The 19,656-nt window shown below is 41.1% G+C and overlaps 1 protein-coding gene across 1 annotated transcript in view; it reads right to left on the reverse strand.

Moving 5' to 3' along the window:
• Positions 1-1,093: 1,093 nt before the first annotated feature.
• Positions 1,094-19,656, reverse strand: part of LOC133507082 (metabotropic glutamate receptor 4-like) — a 149,158-nt gene continuing 130,595 nt past the window's right edge. The window contains exons 10-11 of the mRNA XM_061831697.1: positions 4,699-4,945; positions 1,094-1,502 (exon numbers count right to left, since the gene is read on the reverse strand). Coding sequence (XP_061687681.1) covers positions 1,453-1,502; positions 4,699-4,945 — 297 coding nt within the window. The 3' untranslated portion in view covers positions 1,094-1,452. The remainder of the gene's footprint in view (positions 1,503-4,698; positions 4,946-19,656) is intronic.

The raw sequence follows: 19,656 nt of genomic DNA on the forward strand, positions 1-19,656 counted from the left end.
GTGAGTTTCAAAACATTTTAATAGAAATAAAATTTGGTATAAAAAAAATAAACATGCTTCACACACTTTAGTATTATTAATATGATTTTTTTTTTTTTTTACAAATACATAATCAGATAAGCCAGGCACTGTTTTTTTTGTACATTTTTTTTTCTTCTTTTATATGTTGTGAAGACAGAAAGCAGACGTCACCAATCTATTGAATCACATTGAGTCGAGTCCGCCGAAACAAACGCCGCGGGGCGAGCGGGACGTAAAAAGCGACACATAAACGACGACCCCCTCCCCCAACTCCACCACACACACGTGATGCCCCCCACCCCCAAGACACCTGACGGCTTTTATACCTCTCTATTCATCTGTTACTTGATAGATAAATCATTTTCTCTCTGATATATATATTTATAAACCCGCAACATCCTTGCCTTCCCCACTTTATCACCGGAGCGCCCATGGAGGGCATCGAGCCTTTCGGAATGAATTTTTGTAAGTATGGGTCCCCATTAGGGATATATGGAGATCACCTTCAGGGGCGTATGGAGGGGCTGCACTCAAGGGCATGCTTCATCTTAATTCCCCCTCTTAATGGATCTGTACAGTGAAGAATTATTATTATTATTATTATTATTTTTTTTTACCCTCCTCGGGGAAATGGCTGTCGGCAGTGATGGTGGCCGGGTTGGGGGCTGTTGGGTAGGCTCGACCCCTTCTGTAAAGGTTTTTCCGGTCGAATAAAGCACACACAATGAGGGCAAGGTGGGAGTCGGGAACTCTCGGAAGGGTGTGTGTGTGTGGGGGGGGGGGGGGGTAGCTGCTTGATACGTACACAAACAGTCACTCACGAGACCATTTTGAATGTACCCCCCCAAACTAGATAAAACGCATTCCGAATATACAGCAACAATACAACACATGATGTCAAAACTATCATGCACGACACACTCGGTCCAAAAGAGCTCAGCAAATTAACAAGTGGGGGGGGGGGTCTTTTAATGCAGATTTGGTGCATGGATGACTCAGACCGGAATAAAAGCAGCAGGAATCCCCCCCCCCCACCACCACCACCACCCACCCGCGATTTTTTTTGCCGTTGATTGCCCCATTTTGAAAATTCCGACGACAGCACATTTGAGCACATTTTTCGGCATCCGAGTTCACCGTCACCCAGTCACTACGCGGATGAATCAAAGAAAAATAACGTCCGTTTTTCAGTTTCCAGGTAACTTTCATGCAGTATTTTATTTTATTTTATTTTATTTTTTTTTAACAAGACATGATGATACCTCACCCCCACCACACACACACAAGTGCTTTCCTGCAGTCACTGCTGTGTTCGGAAGAAACACGCTCCCATGATTTCCATCCGTGTGAAAATGACACTCCTGACAAACCGATCAGGTGGAAATCCTGAATTTGAAAGATGGAGACTTGAGCTTGGCTTGCAGGCGTCGGTTAGATAGCGTGGTTGCTGTAGCTGATGTACGTTTGCTTTGTGGAGAAACCTAAAAAAAGGACAAGGAAAGGGGATGTTTTTTTTGTTTGTTTTTTTAGGGCCAGTCAATAGAACAACATACAGTAAGGTTCTACTCAAATCTACCAAATATAAATGTTAGTATCTTAATGGATGTTTGTTTTTTTTTTTTTTTTTATTAATGTGAAAGACCTCACATGCCGTAGAGTAAAAATGGAAATTGTAGAAGAAGAACACAACGCTTGGGTGTTAGCCTATCTTGGAACGACATCAGGGTTGCAAAATCTTCTCCCTACTGTACTGTTTACTGTGCTAAACGAATTACGAGACAAATTATACCAACACTCAAGAACCAGTTGCAATTTTATGATTTCTTAGTAGATCGTAATAGATTGAATTACTTGTAGGACAGCTCACAGCACAGGATAATTGCACAGGATAGTCTTCCACAAACATTTGATCATTGCTGACTTTTATTACAAATTCTGCTTCAATATTGGGATTTGCGTTGCTTAAATATTTGACTTTTGTGTCACAATTAAGTCTTCAGCTCAGCCAAACTTGGTGTTGACCAAACACTTAAACGGATTTACGATTAAAAATATAGAACAAGTTCATTTTTTTTTTTAATGTGTCCGCCCCGTAGCATTTTCTGAGCTCAATAAGGCGGGATAAATCCCTTTTAAGACACCCTACAACAGGGTCATTGATCAGGTATTCAGGCTGACCATTGCGGACTTTGATTGGAAGAAGGAAGAAAATGCTCACCTACAAGCCTGATTGTTGGTGTGCAATTAAGTCTCATGTGCAATATAGATTTCTTTGTTGAAATGTCATTAAAAATCAAGGAAGGGTGCATATTATGCAAAAATTCAACCAGGAAGGGGGAATTTTGGTGGTACCTATTATACTCAAGTGCGTATTATACACGAGAAAATATGGTAACTGCATATTATACACAAGAAAATACAGTAGTTGCCGCTCAACTTGGTATTAGCCACACCAATGAGGATTTTCGATTGTGAGTATTGAGCAGGTTTCATATTTCTCATTATTGACGTTGACTTTGTTTCTGAGTAGATCAGGGAGGAAACAGCATTTTTAGCACACTTCAACCACAGGATAATCACATCGGATAATGCTTTAGAGCAGGGGTCACCAACGGGGTGCCCGCGGGCGAATGGTAGCCCGTGAGGACCATGTAAGGCGCCCGCGAGGTATGTTCTAAAAAAAAAAAACATAGGCCACAAATCGTTACTATTATTTGTGCTTTAAATTCTGAATTCTGATTTGCTTACGTGAATTAAAATTTTGAAATACCTGTAACGTCATTTACTACAATAAATTAAAAGAACAATATTTTATGTACGCGGAATGAACTGAGTCTGAAATTTGCCGCAAACAGGTCACGTAGCCTTTCATACGATCGGTGCTCACGAAGTCGCCCACAGCCTCAAAAAGGTTGCTGAGCCCTGCTTTAGAGACATCCAATATGTAGACTTCGATTGCAAAGGATTGAGAATGGTCAAATTTTGGTTCAATTTTGGGTGTTTTTCCCCTGCTTTACCCACACAGGATAGTTGATTGTGGCGACCCCCCACGCCCCACTCCCACAATTCCCGTACCACCGCCATTTCCCCTCGTGCCCCCAGACAGCATTAGCCGAGCGGTGGATGTGGCGCAGATATATCCAGACTCTGCACACGCTCACAGCGCTTTGCCAATAGCCACCCTGCGGCGACAGAGAATTTTCCAATTCTATCAAGTCGGAAATCGGCGCTCGCAATGACAATGATGAATGGCGCTTATTCAAATAACTGCGCACTGCACAGACCCCAGCAACAGCAATCCCACCGGGATAAATTGCTTCTGGCAATCAGTTGGCCACGGTAGGCCCAGTTACCCATTAAATTAGCGTAAATGTCTCTTTAAAAAAAAAAAAAAAAAAAAAAAACGACAACCGATGTTTGAGATCTTTGTTTTGTGTTTATTTTTGTTTTTCAATGCTTCGTTATTAATTTATTCACGTTTTTTTCCTATTGAAACTTCCTTTAGTCTTTTTGTGGTCTTCCTTTTTTGATGCCAAAAGACGTAGCCAAAGCTCTGCCTATGAGGAAAGTGGTACTGCAATTACTTGCGTATAATACGCTCAAGTATAATGCACACCCCTACAATTGCCACCAAAATTCAGAAAAACCCTTCTTCCTATGTATAATGCATGCCCACGTCTTTCTATCCATTGATATATTTGCAACGAATGTTACTGGTGATCCCCTCCCAATTTGTTTTTCTCATAAAGTTGGATCAATATTATTATTAATAATGAGTTTGAGTTGGTCTTTAGTAATGTATATATTATTATGGTGGACCCTTTGCAAAGAAATTTTCCACCAAAAAAGTGTCATCATTGCCAGATTACTAGCAGCCGTTCTTGCTCTGTAACAGCGCGATATTTTCACGTGTCAATTGTAAAAATGATATCAAAAATAACTGGTATCTTTTCTAAAGGATATTTCTCCTATACCTCATTATTGTGGGGAGGAATTTTCCAAATATTACTATACCCATGCATAGTAAACAATATTGACTTTTAAAGATTTTGTTGGGAGAAAAATTCCACACGGGAAATTATTGTAATCGTCAAAATATTTTTTAAGTGGTACATATGCACTAAAAGGCTTGATATTTGTATGTTGAGGAAAAGATAAGTTTAGCCTGGGTTGTTATTTGGAAGTTGAGGAGATTCTTCAGTGCATATGCTTGTAGATGAGTACTTGCAATGCATTTTATTGAAATCCATATATCTAAGACATTTATTTTTACGGGTAATGATGTAAGATCAGCTTGAAATGATGACGTCTTTGGGGATCACACTTGTGATGTGGTATATTTACACTTTAAACTATTATCTTGAGAAATTTCAGGGGTGTCAAGTACTTGTTTTTTTTTTTTTTCTTACTTGGTCTCGATCCCCCCTGCAAATAGGAGCGGTTTACTGTAACAAGATTATGTGAGTTGGAAGTTTAGTGGGCCTATCGAACATGCTCGGTGTTAACAACTGCAATCTGTCCTTGCAATGTCTTGAAAAACCACGACTAAATTAACAATGGTGGCAGTTTAGCGGAGTCGCTCAAGTATTAAATAACTTCCTTCCTTCCTATTTACGCATCAATTTGATTCACATTCTGAAGGACAAAAACGAGGAAAGAAACCACCCGAGCGCTTACTTTGCGTTTCCAGGCTTTCGCACAGCTCCGTCTTGGCCTCGCCGTTGGGCCTGAGTCCGGCCTTGGGGTTGAATTTATTGGACATGGTGGCGGCGGTGACCACGGCCTTGAGGCTGCGCGTGCGCTTGGGCACGTTCTGCTCGGGGTGGAAGAGAACCACGTAGACCTTGGGCATGTAGAGCAGGCCCAGGGACACGGAGGCGCTCAGGCTCACCGAGATGGTCAGCGTGGTGGTCTGGATGTACATCTGCGGGGGCGAGAAGCAGACACACGCCCGCATTAACCCCTTTAGCTCACTTCGCTCGCGTATCGGGAACGTTTCCGGAGGCCGAGTGGCCTGCGCGGCGCGTGCGACAGCTGCTGTGTTGGATTCTCATTAGTGCGTCCAATGACCCGTTAGTCAGGCAAGCTGTTGTTGGAGTCGTTTCCGCCACGATGGATTGACAAAGGCAAACCAGCCGGGACTTCCTCCTTTGCTTCACTTTTCTAAACTAACACTAGTCGTTCGGTTGTATTAGGACTCCGGCAGCAAAAAAAAAAAAAAAAAAACACTCTTGCACAAAAAAATTATCAGTAAAACAAGTTGTTTGCTCAAGGGCAGCACGGTGAACCAACGCATATGGCTGATAATTCCTGGGCTCCCGCTTTAATGAATGGATGTTCTCGACGTAGTTGTGAGGTTTCTCCCTCCGCATTTCAAGAAACGTGCATGCAAGACTCTAATTTGTCCGTAGGTGTGAACGTGAATGATTGTTTCTCTATATGTGCCCTGCGATTGAGTCAAGAGTCTCAAATTTTGTCTGGCACGGTAGTTCCGCTGGTAAATCGTTAGCCTCACAGTTCTGAGGTCCCGGGTTCAATCCCGGACTCGCTTGTGTGGAGTTTTGCATGTTCTCCCCGTGCCTGCGTGGGTTTCCTCCCAGCACTCCGGTTTCCTCCCACATTCCAAAAACATGCAACATTCATTAATTGGACACTCTAAATTGCCCATAGGTGTGATTGTGAGTGCGGGTCTTTGTCTCTATGTGCCCTGCGATTGGCTGGCAACCAGTTCAGGGTGTATCCCGCCTCCGGCCCTTTGAAAGCTGGGGTAGGCTCCAGTACTCCCTTCGACCCTCGTAAGGATAAGCAGCAAAGAAAATGGATGGATGGATAATTGTGATGTCAAATTATCATACTGCTTTATCTTTTTTAGGATCCAAAAAGTAAGCCTTCTTCCAAAATGGGTGATTTTTTTTTTTTTTTTTTTTTTTTTTTTCCCCCCATCGCACACATCGTAATGTCAAAATTACTTTATGGATGCAGCACTGGGCGACATTACCGCAACAATTTTTTTTTTCTTTGCAACCGACCAACCAGGTTGGATAAGTAGATGGCAGCCAATTTTTTTTTTTACATCTCTCATTTTTAATCAGATTCAAGTCCGGGCAAACGAATTACATCCACACTTGTCCTGCAGCGGCTCCTTTTGACATCTTTGTTTTTTTAATAAGGCTTGCAAAATCTGCCCCCCAATTTTTTTTTCCCACATTTTGGAATAAGGCTCTAACGTGACAAAATATGAACGCTGTGAAGACTTTGTTTGTGTTTTATAAAGCATAAACAAACTACAGTTATGTGCTTGTCAAACGGTTATATGTCTGTCCTTATGCTAGTACTATTGCATACTTGCACACATATATGTATATATATATATTATAGATATATATATATGCTTTGTACCATGATGTGTAAATATTTTATCAGGTTTTGCCTTTAAAGTGGGAGCTCTTCCTCCTCACTGGGTACCCCCCCCCCTCCCCATGTACCCCTTCATCAAAGCCGCGGCAACATTTAAACCCCCACATGAGCGCTCGGCTTTAATGTTTTCTTCTGACGAGCCGGTCTCGCCGAGTGGCCGGGCTTCCTCGCCGCGGCACGTGTCGAAAGGCGGCAAGGTGCTGAAGCGGCGCGTGGGCCGTATGGGCGGCGGACAAAGCAGCTGCGGCGTTCCCTTGACAGATGTCGGGGACGGCCCGCGGACCGCTTTACTGGTGCCTTAGGGACTCGCACTGTTGAATTCAAGCTGCTCATCCCATAAACGGAGATAGTCTTTAACTTGAAAGCTAGTAAAGAGAAGAGAAAGATGCTTACTTGTCTTGCGTCTTTTGTATGCTTACATTTTGCTTTTTTTTCCCCTTTCAGCTTCAAAGTGTTCATCTCATTCAGGACTTGTTGGGAACTATTTTTTTCTACTACTTTTTCTACTTTCTATTTTTTTTTACCAACTATGCCGCATTTTTCATGACAACATTGCCAAATCAATGGATATATTTTGCAAAGTAATTTCCCCATAATACATTTCTTGACTGATGAAAAACATTCCATCTTCAAACTATTAACTTTATCTAAAAGTCATACAAAAGCTCACATTTTTAATGCAATTCTCAAATGTTTAGAGTTCAAATATTTTCCCTCGTCATTCATATTTCACGTGCCCAATAGCATAATCGCCTCTTCCATTATCAGTAACAAAATACTGTTTTTTTTTTTTGTTTTTTGTTTTTACTTTGTTTGGATAACAATATTTGTCAAGGTCCTGTTAATTTAACGGGGCCAACTGGACTCGTCCATGGAATTTGTTGCATTTTTTTTTCTCGTTTTCTGAAAATGTTCAAAAATTGCTCGAGAAATTATGGTGTTAGGCTCGTGATTTCTTCACATTGTCAGTTTGAGCCCAGCTGATTTCACAAAGAGTGGCTACACTCGTTCATGATGTACCACAAGGGTGCCTGGACTTTTTTTTTTTTTTTACCCGAAGATCTACTTTTCAAGCGACCAGCCTCTCGGGAGCTACCAACGACGACGGGAAAGGGGGATGGCGGGGGGGATGACGATGATGCTCCCAAACCATTTTAAGGTTGATGTTATGTTGCCTCCTATATTTAAAATACAGAATTAGCTTTTTGTGCACTGTATTGTCTGTGCTTTCATCCTGCTCGTTCTACTTTGGGTTCAGCCCAGACCTTTCCCGCTCGAAAAAGAGAAACTCTCGTCCAGTTTAACCACTTTTTCTTGGATTTATTCACATACTACGACAGTCATTGCGTCTTAAAACAACAGCATTTCCTTTTTAACTTCCTCCATTGATATCGAAAGTAAACATAAGCAGCATGTCTAGCTCGTCTTTGCTCTGCGTTGCCCAGACTGTGTTGCTAACTAAAGCAGCGGTGGTGGTGGACGCTGTCATTATAAAACACATTGATGGGCTGTGTAAGTACTGTAACATTTTTTTTATTATGAGTGTACGTCTTTTTGTCAGGTAAACTAGGAAAAAGAGAGTGTGGCGGAGCACCAGTCAATCATTTTAAGATCATGAAATTGCATCATTTCCATTGGCAGGTGTCTCAAGGCACTTGAACGAACGCACAGTGGCTCGGAATCAATCCCTAGACGGACGGGTGATGCTAAATAGTGACATTTTTTGTCTGTGCCGACTTCTGTGGGTGCAGCACGGTGTTAAAGTTTCTTTCCAGGATTCACCACAAAAAACGGAGTACGAGGCTCCAAACATTGCGGCTCGAACCTTTTCATTTGGCATGGAAATTAGCATTAATAATGGACTTACGGCTACGGCCGCCACCCAATTTGGATCCGCATACATCATCAATTAACAGTTTTGCAAAACACATTTCAACTGTAACTCATCAACTCAAGCATATCATTTATCCATAACTTCTGCCACTCAGTTTATTAAACTAAAGTAATTTACTGTTGGCCATAACTGTGTTGCGGAGGCTATTGATTTTGAGCGATATTGATTTGAACGATATCTGACAAGCCAACTGCTCGATTTTCGACTGGTTGTTAAAGTGTAGGGAATTATGACTGCTTTGCGTGTATGTGTTGCAATAATCCTATTGATTATTAACACCGGGGTACTTTGGTCACATACTGCAGTACGTAAAGGTTTCCTTCCCATAGGCTTCTCAGGGTGAAGCCATATTGTTTCCCGTAAACATCCTTGTACACAGCATTACCTTAATTGTTAACGGAAGGACATGGATTTGCATACTAAAATACACTGAAGAAAATAAGTATTTGAACACCCTGCTATATTGCAAGTTCTCCCACTTATAAATCATGCAGGGGTCTGAAATTTTCAGCGTAGAAAAGTTTGACCTCTGTGATTGCAAAAGGCTACTGTACCAAATATTAACATTGGTTTTCTCAGGTGTTCAAATACTTATTTGCAGCTGTATCACACAAATTGTTTAAAACAAAATCACACATTTTTCTTTTTAGATTATCTCTGTCACAGCGGACATGCACCTACGATGAAAATTTCAGACCCCTCCATGATTTCTAAGTGGGAGAACTTGCAATACAGCGGCTTGTGTTCAAATACTTATTTTCTTCACTGTAACTGCTGCCCACTTTGGATTAGTTAGGACCACTTGTCACATGAAAATTATTCTAGAGATGAAAATTTGAATGACATGTTTCTATGGTATTTACTCAAAAAAGCGTTCTCTGTTGACGATAGCGTTCCTAATGTTAGCATTTGATAGCTTCTCATTAAAAACAAAACTGGAGCACGTGGCGTAATTTAAAACTTTTTCTGTTTTGTCCTCCCATTGCTCTTTTGCTATGTTAGCACACCTGTTAGCATTTAATCTGTTTTCAAGAGAAATAAGATCAGAATACAGGATAACCCTTATCAATTTGCTTTAGCATTTTTTTCCACTTGTGTGTCATGTTATGTTAGCATATCAACTAACATTTTATCATTTGATCGATTCTTATAATAAATAGCTCCTGAATTCAGGGAAATATATACTGTAAAACCCTCATCAATCCACCGTACATTTTTTTTGTTCTCCTGTTGCTATCTCGGTATTTGTGAGAATACCAATTACTTGAATTTCATCCGTTCCCATTAGAAATTGTCCCAGATGATTCCTAAAAATCCCAAACCCATAACAAGTTTTCTATTCAGGTTGCTATCCGACTAAATCAGGGGTGTCGAACTCATTTTTGTCGCGGGCCATATTGTAGTTACGGTTTCCCTCTGAGGGCCGTTATGAATGTGAAACCATGAAAATCTTTCACATCATATTTACAAATGGAATTTATGAGCTAGTTTTGTAATAACAAATCAAGGGTAATGTTTTTTTTTTTTTTTTTTAACTGTTACTGTTGTTTAGGCACAGAATATTGCTGGCAATACCGCAATGTTGACGATTTGAAACTTTAGTACTGATTTTTTTTTTTTTTAATCATGGACGTTGATTCTCATAATTTTCCTTCGAGGGCCACATAAAATCACGCAACAGGCCAGATTTGGCCCCCGGGGCTTTAGTTTGACACCCATGGACTAAATGCTCTCATCCCGACTGCTTGCTTGTGAGCATTTTAGCGCCTCTCATTAGAAATAGTACCAGAATACCGATAAAGATGTAAAACCTTATCAAATCCACCTTAGCACTTTTTCTATTTGCATTTCTTTCGAGCTATTTGTTCGCATATGTTAGCATGCTGATAGCCTTTGCAAAATGCAGCTATAGTTATACGGTTAAAAAATTTCAATTAATTCAACTTCTTTTCGGTTCAGCATCCGCTCCTCGCCATCCACATGCAATTTCGACATAATCCTCGTTTAATATTGTATGAGTCTGTGAAACGTCAGCCGTCTTTTCCCGACGTTGATAAGGGCACACGAAAGAACAATTGCGGTTTTTTCCCCCCCCGGATAATAACAAACTAAAGCAAAACACACAACTCAAGAGATGGGAAAGTAAACAACAGGAGGTCAATCCCCTGCTTGTGTGAAATTCCCTCATTAGCGTCCTCCTGAGCGTGGCATCACAAAAAAAAACAAAAAACAAACATCAGCTAGCTAATTTGAGCTTAATTTGAGAATTGTACACAGACGCTATTTTCACCGAGGACCCGAGAGAGTATCTCAAAAAAACCATCAGATGATTTCCAAACCTGTCCCGCCACGTTGTTTCGCAACACGTTGCGGCGCCAGAGAGGAGTTGCGGCACTGAACATCCTCCACAGCGGTGCTCTCATTAAGCTAATAAACAAATAGAAGCCATTTGTAAAGATCGCAGTCCCTTTAGCCTTGAGGTGTTTAACGGCCTGTTCACCCTTGACTGGAGCACTCGACGGGGATTGTTGGCCCAAAGTCTCCAGATGTGGGTTATGGAGGAGGTGGGTTGTCTTGCACCCGTGGGGGGGCGACCAATGAATGCAACAACTGCTCTCGAAAAATAAACAAACAAACAAACAAACAAAAAAAAAAAACGGAATATGTCGCTCTGCTTTTTTGCGCTTGCCCACATCAATCTTCATTACGCATGATTGGGCCGCCGGGACATTCCGCTGAATAATGCCGTGCATGGCATTGCTGGAAATAGTCAAAGTGAGGCCGGAAGAGCTGGTGGCAATACGGGCACACGATGAATTTGTGTAGGATGCTACACGCGATACACGTGTGGATATGATAATTGATTTGTTTCCCCCCCCCAAGAAGTACATAATGAAAATCCGCATAGCGATGACACTTGCAAATGAATTCAGTTACAAAATTTACATGCAATTCTGCTGAATATTCTTGCTGGCTTTTTGCTCATATCCACATCTATATAATGTATGTCATATTCATTCCCTCTATATCTGTAACAACAATCTACATGTATTGCTGCCTTTTTACTCACATTTGCATCAATTTACTCTACGTCGCCCGCTGTTACCCTTCAAATCTATCTATCTATCTATCTATATATCTATCTATCTATCTATCTATATATCTATCTATCTATCTTCTATCTATCTATCTATCTATCTATATCTATCTATCTATCTATCTATCTATCTATCTATCTATCTATCTATCTATCTATCTATCATCTAGTCGATAATTTTTATGTCTCTCTCTATCGTTTAGTCCATAGTTTCTATCTATCTATCTATCTATCTATCTATCTATCTATCTATCTATCTATCTATCTATCTATCTATCTATCTATCTATCTATCTCTATCTATCTATCTATCTATCTATCTATCTATCTATCTATCTATCTATCTATCTATCTATCTATCCTATCTATCTATCTATCCTATCTATCTATCTATCTATCTATCTATCTATCTATCTATCTATCTATCTCTATCTATCTATCTAATCCATAATTGACATAAAATGGTACAACTCTTCCTGTTACCTTTTTAAGCACGTTCATACATACGTCGCACACACTTCCCATTCACTAGTATTCTACTTACAGTATGCAATATTTACTCAAATTCAGTAACACAATCATACCGCTAAATACTGTTGGCGCCCTTTTATAATTGTCATTCATGTTCAGCTGCGTCGTTATTTTTCAAACGATTGACCAGTTTAAAGTGTTGGGCTTACTCAAATTTAAAATGCAATGTTTGGGTTTTGGAGATGCGAGGATTCCGTTCCACGTCGTCGTAATACAGTAAAGCACTGCATTAGAATTCAATCCAGTGATCTACAGAATACACTTTTGTCTTTGTAATCTAGTTATTCAATTCTTGAACAATCCCCATTCAATGCTGCTGATTATGCTTGCTGCCATTTAATAACGAGCGACGTAATCCTCGTGACCTCTCTTTAAGGCTGTCGCTATTGAATCTTTTTCGATTTTTTTTTTTTTCTTTTTCAAACAAACACATTATTCTTCTTGATGAGGGATGGAGTTCCATAATTAAACCGCATATGTTGGTACTGAGGGGGGGTGGCACGGTGGAACAACCGGTTAGCGCGTTCACCTCAGAGTTGTGAGGACTGGGGTTCAAATCCCGGCCTGACCGGTGTGGAGTTTGCATGTGCTCCTCGTGGCCTGCGTGGATTTTCTTCGGGTGGGCACTCCGGTTTCTTCCCACATCCCAAAAACATGCAAAATTACTTGGACAATCTAAATTGCCCCTAGGTGTGATTGTGAGTGCAGCTGTTTGTCTCCATCCACCTTGCGATTGGCTGACGACCAGTTCCGGGTGTACCCCGCCTCCTGCCCGTTGATATCTGGGATAGGCTCCAGCATTTCCGTGACTATTGTGAGGATAAGCAGCACGGGAAATGAATAAATGTTGGTACTGAGAAGATAAATGAGTAGATAATATGAATTTGGTGTTGAGAATATGAGAGCAAAATGCTCAATGCTAAATCTTTCGCAATTGCAGTTAGCATTAGCAGGGCTAGCAGTTACCATTTCAAGAAAAAAAGACACTCATACATGTTTTATGCACATTGGACATCCAATATCATCTGAAAAATCACTTAGATGGTCGACTGTTGCTTTTGGCAAAGTTTTATCATTGGCCCAAGACTGTGCCGATCTGCAATTAATGTCCATGTGAAACATGCGTTCCGGCGGAACACACATGGTTCGAGGGAGAACGTTTCTTTTTTTTTTTTGTTTGTTTTGTTTTTCCGGTCCCAGCATAGCATCGCGCCAGAAATTCTGCGTCAACCCATTTTTCACTTTGTAGAATTCATGTAAAGATTCACGAATCCCATTTTTGTTTCAGTGAACGTCACCCAGAAACGGACAACACCGGCTCGACGCGTCGGTCCACTGACGACGACGGTTGGACTTCTTTGTGTGTTGTTGATCGAATTTGACTCCGTTGCGCTCGGCGCTTCTATCCCAAGCTTTTGTCCCGTGGCTCCTCATCCACTGACTACAGATTTAGGCCGTCGCGCTTCAGGTAAGTAGACGTCGTTGAACCTACTGTAACAAAAAAAAAAAAAACACTTACGACCAAGGCCATACGTCCCAATTTGAATGATGGAGAACGCCTCCCCGTGGCGTCCGGTTGGCCGTACTCTCAAGTGAAGTATGCAATTGTGGCAGAAATAAGTGGAGCGTTTAATTGGTCTGTAAGACGTGTCAATGTGTGTGTGCTGCTTTTACATTGCATGTTGTGGGCCGACGTTATGAGCAGCGTTTTTGCTTTAACACGAGATAAACCCCCCCCCCCCAAAAAAAAAAAAAAAAGAACCATGCTGTTTCTGTCTAAATGAAACGCTCAAGGCGTCCTTTAAATACCCACGCTCATTTGTCACTGACGACAAAAACTGTCACACACACTTCCTTTGTACTTACGTGACATTAAGATGCGGACAGTTGTTGTTTCACGGGGATGAGAATTTTCTGCGGGTTTGCGGAATTCTGAGGTTTTTTTTCAGCTGAAATTGTCATTTATGTGAGATGTGTAAATCCGTTGAAAGGGGGTACGGCTTGACGCGGGGCGAGGCCGCGTTCAAGACCGGCCGCCGGCATCTATCGGCAACGCTCGTCGTGAAATTAGTTGCCGCTGTGATGGCGGAAAACGGCATTGCTATCTGTTTGCATTAAAATTGGTGTTTATAATAACGACAACATTCCGATTTCCGGCAGTATTTCGTTGGTATATTCACTCTGATGTTAACATTTCATAGAGAAGCATTCTGTTTATTACAGCATAGTTATAACTTATAGTCATACGTACACATATTTTATCGAAGACGAAGACGAAGATCGTGCCAGCGAAATTGCTAAAAATCACGGGATAAAAAAAAACTGTTTCCGTGTGTGACCGTACAGATAGGAACGAAAACTGCATCAACGTGTTTAACCGAACACGTACAAAAATTGGACGTTCCCGGCAAAGTGCTGTGCACTCTGTGTTCCGATAGGAGCAAAAAAATATCCAGGAGCATATCCAAACCAGGAAACACAAAGGTAAGTAGGACGTAAATTTGTTAAATATTATATAATTGACAACTTTTAATAAGACTAGGCCAATCTTGTCGTACTGGCCCTGTAGATCACACATTTTATCACTCACTTTTATGTTTCATGATCTCTCTCTCCCTCTCTTCTACAAAGTAACTAGTGTACTTATTTCCGAAGTACCGACTTTTTCCGACTTGTAAGTGCAGTGGCCTATTTAATTATATCACTCAGTCTACATTTTTATGTCTGAAGTTTGGCAAAATGATTTTGGTTGTTTGGACTCATACTTGCAGTTTTGAGAATATGATGTTTTCCCTGTATTTACACTGTTAGAAGTAACCTGAGGTCACCATTTAACAGTGTATTTTGTAAAAGAAAATTGTACCCGAAGGCAGACATTTTCAGTGTTTTTCCAAATTGGTCATTTTCATCCCTGGTTTCAGGGGTGAGACGTTCCGTGTAGAACAGGGCTCAGCAACCTTTTTGAGGCCGAGGGCTACTTCCTGAGCACCGATCGTACGAAGGGCTACGTGACCTGTTCGCGGCAAATTTCAGACTCGGTTCATTACACGTACATTAAATATTTTTGTTTTAATTTATTGTAGTGAATGACATTACAGGTATTTTAAAAGTCTTAATTCACGGAAGCAGGTCGGATTCAGAATTTAAAGCACAAATAATAGTAACAATTTTGTGGCCTATGGTATTTTTAGAACGTACCCCCCCGGCGCCTTATATGGTCCTCGCGGGCTACCTTTTGCCCGCGGGCCCCGCGTTGGTGACCCCTGATGTAGAATATACATGGGAGAAAATGAAGGTCTGCTTGCTTTGAATGGGAGAAAACCTGTGGAAATAGAAAAGTACCACGGTGGGTCTTGTTTTTGGGGGGTTGGGGGGGTAACAATATCCATCTTTTAAATGGATGAAGAAAATGAAATTGTGCTGCATGCTTTAAAGGGGAAGAAGTAGCACCATCTGGTGGGAAAAAAAAAAACAAAAAAAAAAAACGGAAAGCCAAATTTTAACAGGATGACATTCATTTACTATATGATGAGGAAAATATGGGGCTACAAAGGCTTTTCAGTGGAACACTGAACCAAATGTGTCGGATTTTTGTGTAGACATTCGGGCTAATTTAAGGCACTATAATGGCGCATTATTATTCTTTCATCACTGACAAATTGCTTGAAAATGACTCGCCCTAAATGTCCCCAGGATCTCTTAAGGGTACATTCAACAGCAAGCCTCTGGGTTCTTTTTTCCCCCCCTGTGACTCAACCATTTTGGTTACCTACTGTGATCAAGTCGAGTCCCTTCAAAGGAAAAAAAAAAAAAGGACATTTTAAGATAAAGTTTCATTTTTTTCCCCTGCTTATGCATATCTTGGGGCCATGGTAGACGGCTTTTTTTTTTTAAGTGATAAAAGTGGGACTACCTTCCAGTCAAGTCGTTGTGCATGCTAATGAGCAACTAATGACGTTATGAGCAAGAGGAAGCGGGTCCTATAAGAAATGGAGAATCACACATTTTTTTAAATATATTTGGGCATCTGCTGGCCCACAGTTAAGAAATCTAATTCACTAAATATGACCACAAACACCACAAATTGTATTGCTGACACACCTTTTTGTTATTTGTCAGTTAACTTAACGACAGCCACATTAAACACACACGTCGTAACTTTTTTCACACGCTTTCAACTTGATTCAGCTAATTCGTGCATTAATATATGTGACTTTTACTGGTCCGGCCCTGTTAGCGCCTCGCTAGCGTGTTACTCCCGTGTCTCAGTGATTTTTACCAATATGTTTTTTTTTTTAAACGGCCCTGTTAGCGCGGCGGTGCTAGCGTTAGCATTAGCATGGTGGCGCCAGTGTTAAACCCTCTGTGTACCATCTTTCTTTGTAAATATCTTGGGTTTCAATGTGGGCACTCGCGGCTTTCACACAGCTGCGGCGTACGTATGTACCAAATAGTATTTCCTTTACAAATGTACTGGGTGAGCCTTATAACCAGGTGGGCTCTGTAGAGCGGGAATTACGGTAATCTCGGTTCTAATAAAGAGTGCAGCATTTCTACTTAGCTAGCAGAAATAGCTTCCCAAAGTTTTGACTGAATTCCTACACGGCTGTTGCCTGGACACATCATGAAAAATATGAAAAAAAAAAAAACATGTTTTTGTATAAATGCTAAAGAATAGCCAACACTTTTTATCTTTGTGGCGAGGGAATGCCCATCCATTCATTTTCCAGACCGCTTATCCTCACTCGGATTGCGCCCTGAACTGTTTGCCAGCCATTCGCATGGCACATGAAAAAAAAAAAAAAAAACAGCTCCTTCACACCTACGAGAAATTTAGAGCTTTCCATGACCTCGCCATGCATATTGGAGGAAGCCAAGATACCCAGGAAAGTCGCAGGGCTAATTAAATAGAGGTTTCTCAAATCGTGGCATCGCGCTAATGAAAAATTATGCATAATTTTAGAGTGATAAACTCCTGCAACCCTTGTGAGGATATGGGGCTCATAAAATGGATGGATGCATATAAACTGTAAAATTGTCACTGTTTAAAAACTTCTCTAAAGTAAACAAAGTAACCTTGTTTCTTGTTTGTGGCATTTTAAAGAGATTTGAAATGTGCATATAAGGATTGAGCCTCTTGTTTTTTTTTTTTTAATGAGTATTAAGACCTTCTTTTTGACAAAAAAAAACTTTGTAAGCATCTGCAAGCAGACATCTCAGTAAATTAAATTCCTTTGAGTTATGGAAGAAACGACGAAAAGTTGTTCCATTGTAAACACAAAACAACTAGCTAATGGATGCTTAATCCGCCTGTGATAAATCTTCAGAAGCGAGGAAATGGAATAAATTAAATAAAATGCGGTATTCACTGGGGAAACACAATTCCTCACCCCCCCCCCCACCACTTTTCTTTGCTTTTAGGCATACTGCTATGTTTGATGAGCGCTAACATGAAACCAGCCGGGTCTGATAGGAGACGTTACTTTTAACGCATTAACCGCAGGTGGGTGTGCGAACAAGCTGTTATGCAGATTCGCAGCGAGCGTATGTAAACAAGACATTGTGCTGCCGGTCACACGCTGCATTATTAATGTCATTTAGCCGACTGCAGTCATATGCAGATTTTCTGCACCGCTGTACACTATTGAAATTATTTTGGGGCTGAGACCGGGAAGCGGAAAGACGTACCTGCTTCACACGGCACGTCTATCGTTCTATTTTTTTTTTTTTTTTTTTTTTTGCTCGGTTTATGATGTATTGGTTTATTTTATCTCTAAGGGGAGGAGGTGAGGATTCATTTTATTGTATCTGTCGGACGCTATGGTGTTTCTCCTGATAGCGTCGGTGCCAGTGCGAGGCTTTTCCGTTCCCCAGCCGCACAAAGCCCCCTTTTGGAGCCTGGCCCGAAAAAAAATAATAAATAAATAAATAAATAAATAAAAATACCCCTTTCAATCGTAGGGAGGCGTTTTCTATTGTTGTAACCCCCCTCTGGCTTCTTTCCCGGACCGTCTCCTCAGCCCCCTTGTTGATGTTGCCGTTGCATCTCTCTTGACCTGGACCTCATCCAGAGCGCTCACCAAATCCGATCCACGTATATGGTCCATGAGGTCAGAAACATTGATTTGACGAGGAAATATGAGGGCATGCGCAGCGTATCCCTCTCTGATGTGTGGGTTTTTGTGTATTCGGTCAGATTAACTCATATCACTGTGAAAATTGTAAATTGTTAATACGCTTGAAGATTAATTACTGTGTTGTTTTGTGTGCTAAAAACAAAATGGGATATCTTATCTTATCCTACACCGCAGGTCCAGGGACTCATTTCCAATTTAATACTCCTACCAGTCTATTGTACATGTACATTTAAAGTGAACCGTACGCCTACGGCTGTCTTTGCACTTACAGAACATACGTGGAAACGTCCATTTCGCGCATAAATAGCTCCACAAGCGTCAACAATGGAAGTAAACAGTAATACATAAGTGTTATAAATATGAAACGTTCCATACTGTTTATCTGGCCTGGGCTACCCCACGTTGGTTTAAATAAGGGGAATATCGACATGACTCCATTGGCCAGCTCCGGCAGTTGTTTACATTATTTAATGAAGGACATACCTCTAATGTATCATATTTCCACTTGTGTAATTGCTATCGCTTGTGTTTTTAATGTGTTTTGCAACGAGACCGAACTTGGTTGGACCGGGTTATTCAACCTGTGTTTACACTCTCACATTGGTAGTTATCCAATATGTATCTGATTTTAATCCACATTTTGGAATAGGAGTTATTGAATCTGATGATATTTGGCGCTATGCATTTTTTTTTTCATTTATGTTTAGGTTTAGCATATCCAATTTTAAGCCAAATCGCAGTTGGTGACAATACAAAATCTGAATTGTGTCACCTGAACCATGCAGTTTAAATCGGGCCTTGATGAACACGTTAATGACTGGAGGAGGTAGGACTTACTATGGATCCCAAGAACGCATTATAGCCCAACAATTTTCTTAATTAAACATTAACGGCCTTATTAACACAAAAGGGCGGCGGAAAAGTGAACAGCGGAACTAAAATGCGGAACAGAAATGCAGCGCAGCCCAAGGCGCCGAGATTATTTTCTTCTCTTTGTAAATTATTAGCACGCTTCCAAGGTACCCAAGTTGAATCGTGGACTGCAAATTTTTTGGGGGAGAAAATCTCATTCCCAAGAACATATTTTCTTTTTTTCTATTGACTTTCAAGAGCTACTGCAACCCGTTCAGGCTGCAAATCGCTTCCTAGTAGTCTTTTCTTTTCCTTTCAGCTTGTCCCGTTAGGGGTCGCCACAGCGTGTCATCTTTTTCCATCTCAGCCTATCTCATGCATCTTCCACTCTAACACCCACTGTCCTCATGTCCTCCCTCACAGCATCAACCTTTTCTTTGGTCTTCCTTTCGCTCTTCTGCCAGGCAGCTCCATCCTCAGCACCCTTCTACCAACATACTCACTCTCTCGCCTCTGAACCTGTCTAAACTATCAACGTCTGCTCTCTCTAACCTTGTCTCCAAAACATCCAACTTTGGCTGTCCCTCTAATGAGCTCATTTCTAATCCCATCCAACCTGTTCACACCGACCGAGAACCTCAGCATCTTCATTTCTGCCCCCTCCAGGTCTGCTTCCTGTTGTTTCTTCAGAGCCACCGTCTCTAATCC

This window comes from Syngnathoides biaculeatus, chromosome 10 (genome assembly GCF_019802595.1).
Source record: "Syngnathoides biaculeatus isolate LvHL_M chromosome 10, ASM1980259v1, whole genome shotgun sequence".
Taxonomy (NCBI): domain Eukaryota; kingdom Metazoa; phylum Chordata; class Actinopteri; order Syngnathiformes; family Syngnathidae; genus Syngnathoides; species Syngnathoides biaculeatus.